General features: G+C 39.8%; 1 protein-coding gene across 3 annotated transcripts in view; it reads right to left on the bottom strand.

Moving 5' to 3' along the window:
• Nucleotides 1–12,269, bottom strand: part of uggt2 (UDP-glucose glycoprotein glucosyltransferase 2) — an 84,683-nt gene extending 72,414 nt beyond the window's left edge. The window contains exons 1-15 of one of the 3 annotated variants that reach the window (XM_088352174.1): nucleotides 11,980–12,269; nucleotides 11,489–11,731; nucleotides 9,265–9,347; nucleotides 9,058–9,188; nucleotides 8,259–8,371; nucleotides 7,911–8,088; nucleotides 6,651–6,747; nucleotides 6,500–6,572; nucleotides 6,166–6,266; nucleotides 5,965–6,064; nucleotides 3,043–3,103; nucleotides 2,718–2,809; nucleotides 2,481–2,631; nucleotides 1,929–2,048; nucleotides 6–91 (exon numbers count right to left, since the gene is read on the bottom strand). In XM_088352174.1, the coding sequence (XP_088208300.1) occupies nucleotides 6–91; nucleotides 1,929–2,048; nucleotides 2,481–2,631; nucleotides 2,718–2,809; nucleotides 3,043–3,103; nucleotides 5,965–6,064; nucleotides 6,166–6,266; nucleotides 6,500–6,572; nucleotides 6,651–6,747; nucleotides 7,911–8,088; nucleotides 8,259–8,371; nucleotides 9,058–9,188; nucleotides 9,265–9,347; nucleotides 11,489–11,628 (1,526 nt within the window). In that variant the 5' untranslated portion in view covers nucleotides 11,629–11,731; nucleotides 11,980–12,269. Of the gene's footprint in view, nucleotides 1–5; nucleotides 92–1,928; nucleotides 2,049–2,480; nucleotides 2,632–2,717; nucleotides 2,810–3,042; nucleotides 3,104–5,964; nucleotides 6,065–6,165; nucleotides 6,267–6,499; nucleotides 6,573–6,650; nucleotides 6,748–7,910; nucleotides 8,089–8,258; nucleotides 8,372–9,057; nucleotides 9,189–9,264; nucleotides 9,348–11,488 lie in introns of those variants that run through there. The other 2 variants (XM_088352173.1, XM_088352175.1) reach the window with 2 other exon arrangements.
• Nucleotides 12,270–16,353: the final 4,084 nt, after the last annotated feature.

The following is a 16,353-nucleotide window of genomic DNA, read 5'->3' on the forward strand; positions in this document are numbered from 1 at the left end:
CTGACCTCAGGGGGATCTTGTGTTTGTAGAATAGGCCAGCCAGTTTCACAAGCTCAACACTTTTCTCCTCTTCCGGATTGAGGAATAGAACCTATATCAAGACACAAAATCCTAATGAAATGGTGTTCATCACAATTGATATTGAAAGGAGGAGCATATACATATGTTTTTCTGTGGGTCTCAACGGAAACTTTAGGAAAACCTTCCAGGAAATTCAACCCCTTAAAGTAATGACTTGGGTGTCATCCACTTAGTAATATAGTGTGTTGTCTAAATTGGTTATACATTTTTATTATGCATTAGGGAATTAAGAACAACATCATTTTTTTTTATCTCAGGTGACTCAGCTATGAATGATCCCTGAACAACTGCAGTATTTTGACTGAATAGAAAATTCAAAAATGGCCACTTAAAAATAGATTTGAATAGGAAAAAAATATGGATTTTGGAACTCATGGCAGTAGCAATTATATAAAGTAGACAGGTTCATGTTCCTCCAAACTGTGGACATTTATTACAAATTGCCAGAGCACTGATTTTGAAGATCATAAAAGCTAAAACTATCTATGCCTGGGATATAACTCTGCCCTGGGGGCCAATTCTGTCCCACTGACCATTTTTCAAAACATTATGTAGTAAAAAGATTATTTGCTCCTAAAAGAACGCAGTTTATATACTTAAACAGCCATTTTTTATTCAAATATAACAAATAATAATTTTAAAATTGTTAACGTAACAACATTGTTTTACATAAAATTGATCAAATTTGCTAGAAATATAAAATACACTGGTCACTTTACAAATTTAATTGGTTCCAACAGTGAGGTTGTATAATGAAACATTTTCTCATTGATATGAATTGAAACAGGATTAATCCGTTCCAAAGTCCAACGCAACCAAACACAGATTTTAATCAACTGTAACTGCCCTGTAGGTACACTAGTTCAGTCAATGTTCATGAATAAACCACATAGTACGAATAAAACCCCAAAAAGTGCTAAAAAAACAACAACAGCGACCAACAAATGAAAATGATAACAGTGCCGTTTTGGTTGTTGGTTCTGTCTAGATCTCAGAATGTTTTTTAAATGATTTAGTTTTCATCAAAACACTCCATCTTACATATCTTCATTTAGCCGTCCTCTGGCTTGATAAAACAGTGTTACCAGTCGCCACTGTTGCACGCTTAAAGGTCTCTATTTGTCTTAAGATGGTGAAGATCAAAGACATGCATTACCAACATTCTCTTACAAAATCTGCACCTATACCCCCACTTTCATATTTTGCGATAATTGTATTGTTCTTTTTGATCATAAGTGGAGCCCTGGCTCTTTTTCTCTCCTCTTTTTGGAGGACCCATGGCTGGAGATTAAATACTATACTGTACCAAGAGCTATAAACTATGCACAAAGGCAAACATGAAGTAAGCCCTGGTGTCTGCAACCAATGTATTAACAGACTAAACCATTTGGCAATTTATTGCAGCAGGGTCGCAAGGGTCTCACCTAGCTGATAAAGCAAGCAGCACGCTGTTGGTGCGTAACTGCATGAATCTTTAGTGGTAGCGTCACTGACTTCAAATACTGGAAAACTGATTATAAAACGACAAAGATTTTATTTGGATGTGTACTTCAGAAACCAAAACAATCCTAAGTTTTAAATAACCCTATCCCCTACCAAAAACAGATAATAATAATCGTAATACTAATACAGTAATAAAAACAAGTCAAGATAATAAAAGTAAATAAAATAACTAAATTCATTGCCCTCATAAAACAAAACATGCACACTTTTATTTAGAAAGGAACATCCTAAAGAAAGACCAAAAAAAAAACATTTCCAAAGGTGCGTGTTGTGTAATTGATGGTAGAATATATTCACTTGACACTTGAAAAACGTATTCAATTAAACAAACACTGGGAACTCACCAGATTGAAGAAATTCCGCCTGATCTGTCGGATGACTCCTGGAAAAGTTGTCCTCAGCAGCTCCTGGACACCTGAGGGCCAGGCTCTGTACATTGGGTCATTCTCAATGTCGTTCATCCACTGAGAATACACAACACAAACTCACAAACACATTTTATTGTATCCAAATTTCCTTGTTTACTAAGAAATGTCGCAGAATCTAAAGTATATCATCTTTGGCATCTAGAAATTCTATTGTGCAGCTCTGTAAGAAATGTTGCCGGTTTGTACACCATCTTTTCTTTACATTTGAAATACTGATTAAAATAACTGGAGGCACGAATTTGATACACCAATGAAAAACTGTCCTTTCTACTTTTTGAAACCTTATGGCTGCATGAAAAAGCATCAGAAAAATGAGTTTTTCATGTGGTTGATTAAAGTTGGGTATGGTAAGAGCATCCAGGAATGAAACCCTTCTGAGAGTCTGATTTAAAACAATTTCTTGGCAGACGATTGATTCCCTTACGTTACCCGCTGTTAAGTCAAGACTGATGAGTCACCACAACGAACCATTACAGCGGGATGTCTAATATCTAAGGCGTAGCTGTCTGCTGCACGGTTCACAGGCAATCTCAGCAGTGCACCCTGAAGCTCTCCTTTTACACCCAGGTTGTGAAGACCTTCCAAGACCTTGGCTTCACTTCGAATAAGCCCCAAAATGCTATCAATGAAATATGACAAGGAAGGCGTTTTCAATTAAAGCAAGCGTGTAATCGTAGGTGAGTAGACCACTGGTTTAAATTCTACCTGAAAGGATTGTGAACATCCAGATCAATGTGCAGGCCATTTATGAAGAGCTCGCCATCTCCTGGCTGAACACCAATAGTCTCACTTAGATGCTAAAAGAAAAAACACATAGTAGGTTGATAGCTTCAACACCCATCCCACCCCTATTAAGGAAATCTACATATAAGTCTGCTCAGAATCAAGGACAATAGTCTAAAACAAAAAGAATTATTAATGATGTGGCAGCAGTTTCTTTAGATACAGATCAGTCTCACCATCTAACTTGTAATGCACCATCAAACCTTTTCTGCAATGTCATGTTTGGAGGAAGCTTACGATAGCGCACCTTTTGGTTCTCCCCAATTTCTTTTCTCATCTCGCTCTTTACAGCCACTCTTGTCAGTGATCTGTGGGAATAGTAAAGCAGTACAGTAAAACATTTGCTTGCCATCAGCCTTTATCACACCAGTGTCCAGCAATAAAATGACAGATTTAATCTTTGAAAGACCTGCGCGCTCTCAAGGCGGTAAATCTGTACGCAAATCCCCTGGAAATAAACAACTACAAGTCATCACTTTTGATCTATTTTAACGACAAGAAAATATGAGCAGCTATTTTATGATGAAAATTCAACGGGTTACCCCAGCCAGCCAATATGTTGCTGCAGCTTCTAAAATTGAACACAATCTATTCAGGAATACTGCTTTGTTTAATACAAAAAAATCCCTACAATATACATCTTATATTAAAAGCACAACTTCTAACTCAACACTAATACAAAACTCCAATTTATTCTTGGAATTCTGAAACGTTTCTTCCTATCTTGAATGAAACCTTACAGAGTCATCAACACAGCTAAAAAAAAGCATTGGCTGTCCCCAGAGCCAACAGCATTATCAAGGAATCCTCCCACCCAACCACCACTTTTTTGACCTGTTGCCCTCAGGCAGAAGCTACAGGTCAATTAAAACAACAAATAACAAGCTCAGAGATAGTTTCTGACCAAGGGTCATAACAACCCTAAACAAGCGTGAAAAAAAATGATATAATGTATTATTGCATATGTAAAGAAAAATAAGTAATCATAATTTACTTCTCAATTTATTATGGAAATATGTTGACAATCTATGTCATTGTACTAGTTTTTCATTAAATTGTTCTAACACTGCGATCGTGGGATGTATCAGAAACGGGCAGGAGGAGGAGTACAGGAAATTGATTCAGGACTTTGTCCGATGGAGCGACGCAAACCACTTGCACCTAAACACCACTAAGACCAGAGAGATGGTGGTGGACTTCAGGAGAACCAGAACTCACCCGGTTCCTGTAACCATCAAGGTAGAATGTGTAGAATTTGTCCAGACCAACAAATACCTGGGTGTGCAGCTGGACAACAAACTAGACTGGACTGCCAACACAGAAGCTCTATGTAGGAAAGAACAAAGTCGACTTTACTTCCTCAGAAGGCTAGCCTCCTTCAACATCTGCAAAAAGCTCCTGAAAATATTCTATGAGACAGTAGTGGCAAGCGCCCTCTTCTATGCGGCAGCGTGTTGGGGAGGCAGCGTCAAGAAGAAGGATGCCTCTCGTCTCAATAAACTGGCTAGGAAAGCGAGCTCTGTTGTGGGCAAAGAGCTGGACAGCCTAACAACAGTAGCTGAGAGACGAGCACTGAAAAAGCTGAGGTCAATCATGGACAATCCATCGCATCCACTACACAGCATTATCTCCAGACAGAAGAGCAGTTTCAGCGACAGACTGCTGTCACTGTCTTGTACTACGGACAGACTGAAGAGATCTTTTCTTCCTCATGCCATGAGGCTCTTTAACTCCACCCGGCAGAGTAAAGGCCCACATTAAACCACACCACCTACATTGGATATTACCGAATCTTACTGCAATATGTATTCTGTGTAGCACTATTTAGTTACTTTATATAACACGCTACAGTGGGCATTTGCACGTCACACTGGGTATTTGTATATTGTATTCTTTTGGCTTTATTATTGTACTGTTCTCAGCTCAGGGATGCTGCTGGAAATGTGAATTTCCCTTCAGGGATAATTAAAGTATCTATCTATCTATCTATCTATCTAATGCAATTACAACTCAGTCTCCTAAGCGCTAACCTTGTAGATGTCTGCCTATTTATCCTAGCATTCTTTTTTTTATGTTGTTGTCCTCTTTTAAGTCTTTATTGCATGTTTATCCTGTAGTTCCACACCTAGTCTTCTTGTGAACAATCGTAACTATGTTATTATCAAATACAATAAAGAAAAGAAAAATGGAGGATCGATATCTATTGTCAAGTCAAGTCATGTTTATTTGTACAGCCCTTAATCACAAGAAACACAGAGTGCAGATTATTGCAAACTACAGACTTTTCTTACATCATTCAGTAATCTAAAACCTTCATGAAGGCAAGGAAAAACTCAAAAGCCTTGACATGGGGAAAATGAAATAACCTTGAGAGAGGACCGCACATGAGATAATTCTCCTTCCAGGGTGACCAGGCTGCTACGGATGTTCCAATAACAAACAATACACAAATATTGTCAACAGGAATTAAAGGTCATCCGTAAACTATAGAATATAAGTGTGTTTTAAACCTAGATTTAAAAAGTTCCACTGAGGTTGCTGTAAATAGCAAATAATCTTTATTCAATATAAAATGGGTGTTTGACGTACATGGCACTAAATTTGATTATTGTCAATTTTGTATCAGTAGTAGATACATTTCCCACCTACAGTACAAAAAAATGCAATGTATAGAAATATTCATGCTGCAATTGTAATTCTGTGCAGTCCTTTGAAATAAATGTGACTTGACATGATTAAATACACTTGATCCAAAATCACCAACTCATTAAAATGTCAAAATGTGTTAAAAATGATTAAAATATGCAATGAGATTGTGCTATTTGCATTTGCTGTTTTTCAGCAATATCGGTTATCATTACACTTTACTCAATTGCCATCACTCGTGTTGAGATTGCTTCAAAAAGGTACTATGTTTGTTACAATTTTGTGCGATATAACATTGTTGCCAAAGTTTGTTTTTCAACAAAAATGAGAAAGCCACATGAGATGCAATGCGTTTTGTACAATGTGATACTTAAAATTGCAGAAGAAAATAGATTTTCCCCAGTGATTTAGGATCTGGTGACGGTGAACTGTGACGTTGAATTTATAACATGCTATTCTTGAATTTTAACAAAATAGGAACCCAATACAGCATGTGTCATGAACTCAGTGATGTATTTCTAACCTTGCCTTGCTGGGAAAATTTTGACTGAGGTCTCGCATTAACTTCAAAGCGTCAAACTTTGAGGCGGACAGGATTTTGGTGGCAGCTTGAAAGCTTAGATCTGTGAGGATCAAATAATTCAATCAAATATATACTCAACAATAGGCAGTATAATATTATGAAAACAAACTTCAAAAAGTAGCAAATATTTTTTATTGCAACCTTGCAGCTCCCACACTTTAAGAGCGGCCATGTCATTGGTACTGTCCAATAGATGCTGGCGAAGTTCACCAAGTTGGTCTTTAAGTTCAGGATGAGATTCCCTAAATGGAAAATGAAAAATTAGAATACTGCTATGTCGAGAAGGGTGCTGTAAAAATACTGGTTAAAATGAAAGTGCTGCAGTAACATATTTTGAGTTTGTGTTATTTGTATGCACATACTTGTAAAATGACCATAAGAAATGTGCATTTACTTCTGTGGTATTGTGGTTTATTGTATTGGATTCATTTATTCTTCATGTAGATAAAACCGATGATTAAATGGCACTCCTTACTTCAACGTTCCAAAAAGGAATCCTTGGACGTCCTCATTACCATCTCCCTCTGGCTTTATGGTTGTCTTTGAATCTACAGAGGAAAACAATGTATCTTATGTTGAGAACACAAAAGGTTCAACCATAAATATTTGATCAGTTTCAGACTAACCTTTGACTTGGGTGTCATCCACAGCCTTATATTCTGTGCTTTTGATTGCCAACTCCACACCATAGCCAGATAAAAGCATTTTCTGATGCTTTGGAGTCTGTTAAAATGTTTACAGGTTATAATGATGAAATATGGCCAGTTCTTACCTATGTTTGCAACAGTAAGAATACATACAGTATAATCCAGACTTTACATTGTAACTAACTTTTCTTAACAGAAGTATAAATTACTCGATCTAAAGTATTTATTTGCTGTAATCTACAAAGACGATGCAATCTTTTTAGTCAGTCAGTGCAGAAAAAAAATATTTCTTCACTGGGAACATGATGTATACATACGGAACAGTTACCTTGACACCAGTGCCAGAATGATAATATTTCACCATTAAAAGACCCACTGTACACATCATCCCTTAGCATTTCTCCCGCGACTCTCAAAGAAATGTTCCTTTTTGTTACTTTCTTTTTCTGTGGGGGCAGCACAAGGCCAATTCGGGTCAAACAAACGGCTAAATCAATGTTCACAGCTGAGAATGAGAATGAATGAGTTCACAGTCATGTTATTAACCTCAGTTGTATAACCGAAAGTAAACATGTTTTTTTTTTCTTCCCCCAAGCTGGTTTTGTTGAAGGTTAGTATGTGCTGGTTTTAATAAAGGGAAACAAGGAGGAAATAAGAGGTTACATAGTGAACAGGGTTGGGTAGGGTTTCTTTAACTGGATTACTTTCAATTACATTTGGATTACTCCAATACAAAATATGCTCATAAAATTACTAAATTTTGTGCAGGCTTGGGGAGTAACGGAATACATGGAACGGCAAAAATGATGTTGGCAAGCTGTTTGGATTTATTTTCATTTTGTTTCTGTCGCATTTTATGCTAGTTTTGCCGGAGATCAAAGAGATCAAAGCCAGGAGAGAAAGCTTACCACGTGTTGTGAGTCATAATTTTATTCATATTTAGTTTCTTTTGTCTTTTATTAGCATATTTGGTATTGGAGTAATCCAAAAGTAATTGAAAGTAATCCAGTTAAAATAACCCTACCCAACCCTGATGGTGAAGAAATGCTTAACCCCAATCATGACACCCACTAACAAAAAAACTTTAGAACTAAAATACGAGGAGTCCTTGATCTACACAACCTAAAAAAATGGAGTTTACAATGCCTGTGCCTTTTTTTTCCATTTTTTGAACCCCCAAAAATCACATGCAGCTTGGACACTCGAGTATATACTGTACTCCATGCACGTACAACTTACCGCTACATAATGACGCAATACATATGTGAGTGTGCCCGCATCAGCCTTCTCTGATAGCACTGTATGAAAAGTGGTAAACTTCTTGGTGCCGATTTCAGCATACAGAACGGCGACTGGAACGTCTGTTTTATTAGCCCCGGGATATATGTGATCATTCTTGTATAAATACGGATGGGGCCTGCAAGCATTTGAAAAGGCACCACAGAAAATTACATTTCACTCTTTCAAGGGCAAACAACCACTCGGAGGGGGTGGCATAGATTTCCAATATCAAATTAACTTGGGAAACTTTTCTTTCCTGCTCTGCTAGTAGCTCCACAAGGGGTTGACAGTGTCACCTGCATTTACCTGCTTGCAGCTGCCTTCAAAAGCTTCTTGATGTTTTTTGTACTGCAGCTATGATGGCCATGAATGGAGACAAAAGCTGGACAAGCCTCAGGGGGCGGCTCATCGCTGGCTATCTGTGGAATAACGGGTATTTTTTCACACCAGACATGAACATTAAACACAATATATTCTAACATATTCATAGGTTTTCTTTTTTTTTTAAGATTCACGAGACAGATACCGCTAAAAAAGCGTATTTTGGAGACTGCTACAGCACAACATATTGTTCCTAACATCTGGGAAAAAACTGATTTATTTGTGTGAACTATGATAAATACTTTATCTATTTACATAGCAAATGTAAATACTATACACTATGAGCATATAAAATGTGTACAGAACGCATACCTCTATATGCAATGTTATTATAGACAGGTGGTGGTTCATCTAAGGTCTACATGATTTGAGGTTCACTAAAAAGCCTGTAAGCACTGGAAGTGATATTGGCAGTATCATTCAGAGATAATAATCGCTGCAGAGCTCAATTTCAAGTCAAATATTTCACCTTGTATGTCTGAAAACAACAACCCAGTGGTGTAAAAGCAATCACGAGTGAAGAAGACAGAGTCCAGGTTATAAATTTAGGTTGCATAGAAAAAAAACTTGAAAAATCCTCATGAACTTAGTTTTTCATAAATGTAATAGAAGTGGCATGTGGGTGCGTTTATCTATAGAGTGAATAATTCAGCAATAATTCATGAGGCTCCCATGGTGAGAATGTTTTCAATTCACGCAATTATAATTTTTGATCACACCATACCTGCTGGAAAGCGTGAACAGCTGGTGAGTAGAAGCGCAGCGAGAGAGCAAATTTCAACAAGTGCACTTGAAGAACTGTAAGGAACTGGTTTGCTTTCTTAATTATTAGGTTGTAGTATGAGCGGACAGACTCTGGAATGGAAGAAAGTGTGATAAATTAAAGGTAAAATAGAATGCAAATGGAAATAAATGATTCATCCTTACATACCTCCTTGCTTGTACACAGTGACCTCTTTCACAGTGTCAACAAATTGCCAGAATTTCTCATTGCCGTCCTCCGCAATAAACTCACTGAAAGGGACGGAAAAAAGATTGAATACATGCAATATAGAATTGTCTTGGAGCAACATACCACAGAGTGAACCTAAGGACTGCAAAGCAACAGTTCATCAATAAAATAAAAGGGAACTGCTCAAATCCATTGCCTCTGGAGCAAATTGAATTTGACCATCAATCCATTGAAAAATGCACTTTTTCAACACAAACTTCACCATCAACCACCAAGAACCTGTCAGCAAATGTAAGTATATTGGAGCTATAATCTCATAAGAGAGGTCAGGAGCAGAAGTAATGGCCAGACAACCTTTCTGGAGAGCTAAAAAACATTGCAGTCAGATCAAATATCAGACTCGTGCAAGTGCTGGTTACTTCCAACTTCCTCAGCGCTAGGGAGTCACGGACTCTCAAATCACAGCTGGAAGGGAAAATCCAGGGCATGGATATGCGATGCAAGAAACATTTAGGCATTTGCTACAAAATTCATGTGATGAATGAAGCAATAATCAGCAACAAAGAAATGCACATAGGCCCTGAGAAGAACTGTTGTCAACTGTGCGCAGAGGAATTGTCAAGTCACAAGCTCATCCAGGGCACAGTCGAAGGGGGCAGAGGGAAAACGGCAGACTGCAAAAGAACTGGGCCGACAACATCAAGAAATGGACACATTTGCATTAACTCCAACTCTGGCCAGGAACCATCATCAGTGGACAGAGCTTTCCCGGGTCACAGCCTCGGTGGTATCAGTGAACAGTGATACTGAGGTAATATTAATTCGCGGAGTGTTTTCTCGTTTTTTGCCAAATGGGCAAACAAACAAGGACTAGAAAAGAGCACATGCATCACATATGAGGGAAAAACCTCCCCACTTATGTCATGACGTTTACCACTGTCACATAGCCTCTTTAAGGTAGATTGGAGCACAACCTCATCAGTTTGAAGCACAGTTTTCCCAAGGCATGACATTAAATTGTACATTTGATTTTTATCGCCACCCCATTAATCGGGCTCTCTCCTGATGACTCTTGTGTTGTAGTGTAGCATAAGTTAAGCCTGCCAAATAATTCTGGAGGAATTGTACAAAAAAGGGCTGATTGTATAGACCAGGGGTCAGGAATCTTTTTGACTAAAAGAGCCATAAAAGCTAAAGTATCTTATCTGTCAAGGGATAGCCACACCATATATTTTAAGACAAGATTCTACAAAACGGCCAAATGCACTTGACAGTCAAAAGTTGATTTTTCAGCACATTTTATTTCATTGCTGATTTTTGATGATCTGATAAAATCTATGAAATAATAATAATGCCAAAGCCGGTGTCCCATATTGATGTAAATATTTATCTCTCTACCTCGGTCATATCCCTGAAAAGGGGTGACCGACAGCAAGACAAACACATACATTAACAAAGAAAATAAAAAGGGGAAGAAAATAGCAAAAAACACACACAAATATTTTTGGACCATGGCCAACCCAAATGCCCAAACACCCAAACAAGTTAGGCACTTCGGCACCTAAGTTGGTCATGCTTTCGTCCTTCCAGATGAAACAGGACACAAGAAAGCAACCATGTCACTCAGGTCAGTGTGACACAACACACTCTTCTGTTCAACAGCAGGGCCCGACAGCTTTTGCTGGTTTACCCCCTGCCGCATCATACAGGTGCCCTGCCCATTCCTTTCAACGTGTCCAAACATCCCACTATCATTTTACAACACCTCTCCACTCATTCCTCTGACCAAAAAGAGCTCCATCTTCCACTACATTTAGACCTCTTTCCTGCAGTGCATTCATAACAACATCCATCCACGTCAATCGCGGCCGTAATAATTTGTCTCCCTCCCGCAGATACTTAAGAGTGTCGAGGATCATTTTGACTGCCATTTCTGTCCTAAATAATGGCTGTAAAAAACAGATGAAAGCAAAGTTATTTTGTAAAAGTATCACAGAATAAAGAAAAACATACTCCCTGCGAGCCATAGGTTCCCGACCCCATGTAAAGCCTCTCACAATCCTGCATTGTTGTTTAATATTTCCAATTGTATCGTGATTTGTCCGAGTTAAAATGTAGAAGTGATTCTTTCTCTATTGAAAAACAACTTTGATTTTCAGTTGTTCCGAACTGTCAATAAGTACATACAAATGCATGTACATACCTTGTCTCCAAAAGGAAAGGAGTCGAGTCCCATTTTGCTCTTAGACTTGCAGTGACGCCTTTGGATGCAAATGCGGTGTGATGCGCGATGAGCAGCAGCAGGGGTACCAGAATAATAGTTCTCGTCTTCATCGTGCTCATCTAAATTGCTTGCATAGTAAATGGGAAGCGGTCCAATCCAGACTTTGTGTGCCAGTCGGTCACTCGGTGTTGTGCCACGTAGTTACTCCAAGTACGGGCTCAACTTTAGATGCAAGTAACACATTTAGTCCTTTCAGCGCGTTTACCGAAATAAATCGCATGTGCTTTTCGCGCAAAAAACTTCAAATAGCTGAATATAGGGTTCGAGTTAATAAAAGTTTCCTTTTTAGACGCGGGGGATGACACCACTGCAGTATCAAATGTGAATGGACTTGTTACACGTGGCTATAAAGTTACACGTTATATAAATTATCCGACTCTCTCCTTTGCATCCAGGAGTGCATCGCTCACCTTGTTATTGTTATTGACCGCTGCATACAAACAACGGCATCCAGTGTTTATTTTGAGCATTTACGAGCATCAATGAATGTATGCTAGCAACCGGTACGGTCGGCGAGACTGAACTTGCCGTTTTTTCCCGTGTACTTGTTTTCAGTAAAACGCTTGTATAAGATCATATATAGGCACGTGTGGTGGTATTACTTTTGTTCTTGTAGTGCCACACGATAACGGTGACAAATCGAAAGAAAACGTTTCGTTTCAACTACTTGTAAGTCCACTTTTAGCAGGCAATGCGACGGGCAACTATGGGTCTTTGGATTGCGACTCAAAATGTTTTCCCACCAAAATTATTATAGTATACAGTATGTAAAATTTGATCATAAATCAAATGACTGCGTAGCCTGAAAACGGTAAAATGAAGAAAAGGCCTGTTTCAAACGCCAACGCATACCCAAGAAAAGATGAGAAAAGAAATGTTTATGAAGCTGAAGAATAACTTGACTGACTTTAAGCCGGGAGATGGCGGTAGGAATCAGCAAAATGTCAAATTTCTGAGAACTTTAAATTAAAATTAAAATAAAGCCTTTTCCATTGTTGACGGTCCCTGGCATGTTTTTGGGTCATGGATCTTCTTGCCCCCTTGGATTCTGCCCTGAAGAATTATCTTGGTCAGTCATGATGATCTTGTGTGGTGACCATACCACTGAAGTTTCCGACTGCGCACAGTTGACAACAGTTCTTCTGTAGGGTCTGATGGTGTTGCGCACCGTTTCGTTTGTCTTATGGGCTAAGGAGCATAGAAGTTTCTTGTAGCATCACATCTCCATGGCCAGGATATTCTGTTCCAGTTTTGCTGTGAGAGTCCATGTCTCACAAGCGTAGAGGAAGATGGAAGTAACCAGCGCTTTATGAGTCTGATCTTTGCTTTCCCTGCTATGTTCTTGTTGCTCCGTATGGGTTCAGGTCTGGCAAGTGCAGCTGTTGTTTGAGCTATCCTGGCAGTGATTTCTGGTTCTGACCCCTCTTCTGATATGACAGCTCCAAAATATTTAAATTTGGTGACAGGCTCTAGCTCTCTGTGGTTGATGGTGATTTTGTGGTGATACCTTGGGAATTTTTGGGTCATTACTTTGTTTTTTTTCTGTGCTAATTTCCATCCCATACTGGGTTGATGTTTTGTCCAGGCAATTGACCAGATCTTTAAGTTCCTGTTTTTTCCTGCCAATCCTGTAATATCATCAGCAAAAGGAGGTTGGTGATGTTGTATCGCAAATTCTGACTGTAAATTCTCCTTTGGTCATGATCCTCTTCAGAAAGCTGTTGAATAAAGTTGAAGAGAGAATGCAACCTTGTCTCACACCGACTGTGATTCGAAATCACGATCCAATGGTACCATGAAATGAAATGAAACTAAAAATACAAATACCACAATAACAATTACATTTCTAATGGTAAATGCAAAGCCACTCTGTAAAATTTAAAACAAATTGACTAATTGAGGCCTCCAACAAAGTTTTAAAATGTGCTCATAATAATGTTTAACGCAACCATCAACAACATTTTGTTTTTGCAAACCTTTTTAGCAAAATATATGTAAAGCGGAAGTCTTTCTCTAAAATATACTAAATAACAGTATTCTTTTCAATGCTGCTCAGATTTAGTGGATATATTTTGTTTGCGGATAACATGGTAAAGCTGTATTGTCAGGGTTGCTCATTGCCCCCAATTGCCCCCACCCGTTTTGCGCCAGCTTCGGCTCGTTGACTGATTGGCTTCCCTCCTATTTGAGCTCAGTGCTCTCACTCACCCTTTGTCAGTCCGTCAACGAACCTCTGCACCCGCAAGACGTGTGTTTTGACGCTGTCCGGTATCGATCCCGTCTATCTCGCCCTGTTAGATATCTGACTCCAGTCTCCAGTGTTTGGTATCGATCCCATCTGTCTCATCCTGTCTGATACCTTGCTACAATATCAAGTATCAGGTATCGTTCCCGTCAATCTCGTCCTGTTTGATATCGGTCTCCAGTGTCTGGTATCGATGCCGTGCGTCTCGCCCTGTCTGATACCTGGCTACAATCTCCAGTATCGGGTATCGTCCCCGTCTATCTCGTCCTGTTTGATATCGAACTCCAGTCTCCAGTGTCTGGTATCTATCCGGTCTGTCTCGTCCTGTCTCGTATCTTCTTGTGTAACTAGTATCGATCTCGTCGGCCTCTGGCTTCCTGTTGTTCCACGCCAGACTTCTGCGTTACTTCTTCAGCCCAGTGATGGCCGAATCACTGGCGTTTGGGTTAACGTGCATGACTGCCCCATTTCCGTAAAATAAAGCTTGTGTGAGAAACGTTACACATCTGGGTCCTCTTCCTGTTCTGGTTCTGACATGTATGATTAATGTCCCCATAAAATTTTATCTTTTAGAGGTCACTTTAATTTGAATGAAATCCTATGTCTGTTGGCACATTGAAAATAAAGAATATCTTGACAGTTATTCCTTTGTTTTTTCTTGAAAAAAAGTTTTATTCTAAATAGAATACTTTAATTTTATAGCTTTTACAACACAACAGTAAAGGTGAAGTATAAAAATTGGCAGAAAACATGTTTGGTTATCTGCCCAATTGCCGCATATGCACTATGTAGTTTGATTGCCTTTATGAGGTAAAAAGCTTTTATTGTTTTTAAAATAAATTGTTCCCCTGTAAATTCTGGGCTGTACTTCTGAAGGTGAGTCAAGCAGCTGGCTTGCCTGTGAGGCAAAAGCCACTCACCCCTCATATTTGTAAAACATGCAGTTATATAAAAAAATGTCTGTTACTGCCAGAGCATTATTGCTCGGCTTTAATCGACACTTTGGGGCGCCAACAATTTGAGAATGGATGCGGTTTTCACTCTTTGGAAACTGCATTATGTCATTGTAAACTTTGATTCCAGGCATTTTACCTCACTTAAGAAATGTTGCTGAGAAAGCCAAAACAGACCACAATTGGTGACTGCGATGATCTACCATATCATGAGGCAGAATGAATTTACACAGCTCTTGAACTGGATCTCATTTGATGCTACCGATATAACAATGACTGCAAGTAATGACGCTTCACATTTCCATCTGAATGATAGTTAGAGCTTTTGCGCAGCGAGTCATTTAGGAATTTTGCAAGCGCTATGTGACCCGCAGCTTGACTCATTAAATTGGTGGATCCAGAACCTTTTTACAAATTTATGTAAAGCAACAGGATTTTTTTTAAGGAAATGGTCACATTTTTTTAGGTTTAACCACCGGATGGATGGATGCTGAATCAACGGACTGACAAACAGACATAATTGACAGACAGACGGATGGTTGGATGGCTTGATGGATATTGTCATGATTGCTCATTGCCCTCACCGGTGCCCGCTCGTTTGGCGCCAGCTGCTGCTCGTTGCCTGATTGGCTCCCCTCCTATTTAAACTCAGTGCTCTCATTCACTCCTTGTCAGTCCGTCAACAAACCTCTGCACTTGCAAGGCAAGCATTTTGACTCTGTCCGGTATCCTGCTCGTGTATCCAGTATCCGGTATTGATCCCGTCTGTCCCGTCCTGTCTGGTAACCTGCTCGTGTATCCAGTATCTGGTATAGATCCCGTCTGTCCCGTTCTGTCCGGTATCTTGCTCGTGCATCCTGTATCTGGTATCAATCCCGTCGGTACCGTCCTATCTGGTATCCTGCATCTGGTATCGATCCCGTCTGTCCCGTTCTATCCGGTATCGATCCCCTCCTGTCCGGTATCTTGCTCATGCATCCTGTATCCGGTATCGGTCCTGTCCGGTATCCTGCTCGTATCCTGCACCCGGTTTCCGTCCTGTTCGGTATTCTGCTCTTGTATCCAGTATCGGTCCTGTCCTGTCCGGTATCTTGCTCGTGCATCCTGTATCCGGTATCAATCCCGTCGGTCCTGTCCTGTCCGGTATCCTGCATCCGGTATCGATCCCGTCGGTCCTGTCCTATCTGGTATCCTGCATCCGGTATCGATCCCGTCTGTCATGTCCAGTCCGGTATCCGGTATCAATCCGGTCTGTCCCGTCGTGTTCGGTATCTTGTTCGTGCATCCTTGATCCTTTATCGGTACCGTCCTGTCCAGTATCCTGCATCCGGTATCGATCCCGTCTATCCCGTTCTGTCCGGTATCTTGCTCGTGCATCCTGGATCCTTTTTCCGTACAGTCCTGTCCAGTATCCTGCATCCGGTATCGATCCCGTCTATCCTATCTGATATTGATCCCGTCTGTCTGGTCCTGTTCAGTATCTTGCACGTGCATCCTGTATCCGGTATTGATCCCGTCGATCCCGTCCTGTTCCGGTATCCTGCTCGTGTATCCTGCATCTGGTATCGATCTCGTCTGTCCCGTCC

Source organism: Urocampus carinirostris, chromosome 14 (genome assembly GCF_059441175.1).
Source record: "Urocampus carinirostris isolate Australia breed hairy pipefish chromosome 14, RoL_Ucar_1.0, whole genome shotgun sequence".
NCBI classification, from domain to species: domain Eukaryota; kingdom Metazoa; phylum Chordata; class Actinopteri; order Syngnathiformes; family Syngnathidae; genus Urocampus; species Urocampus carinirostris.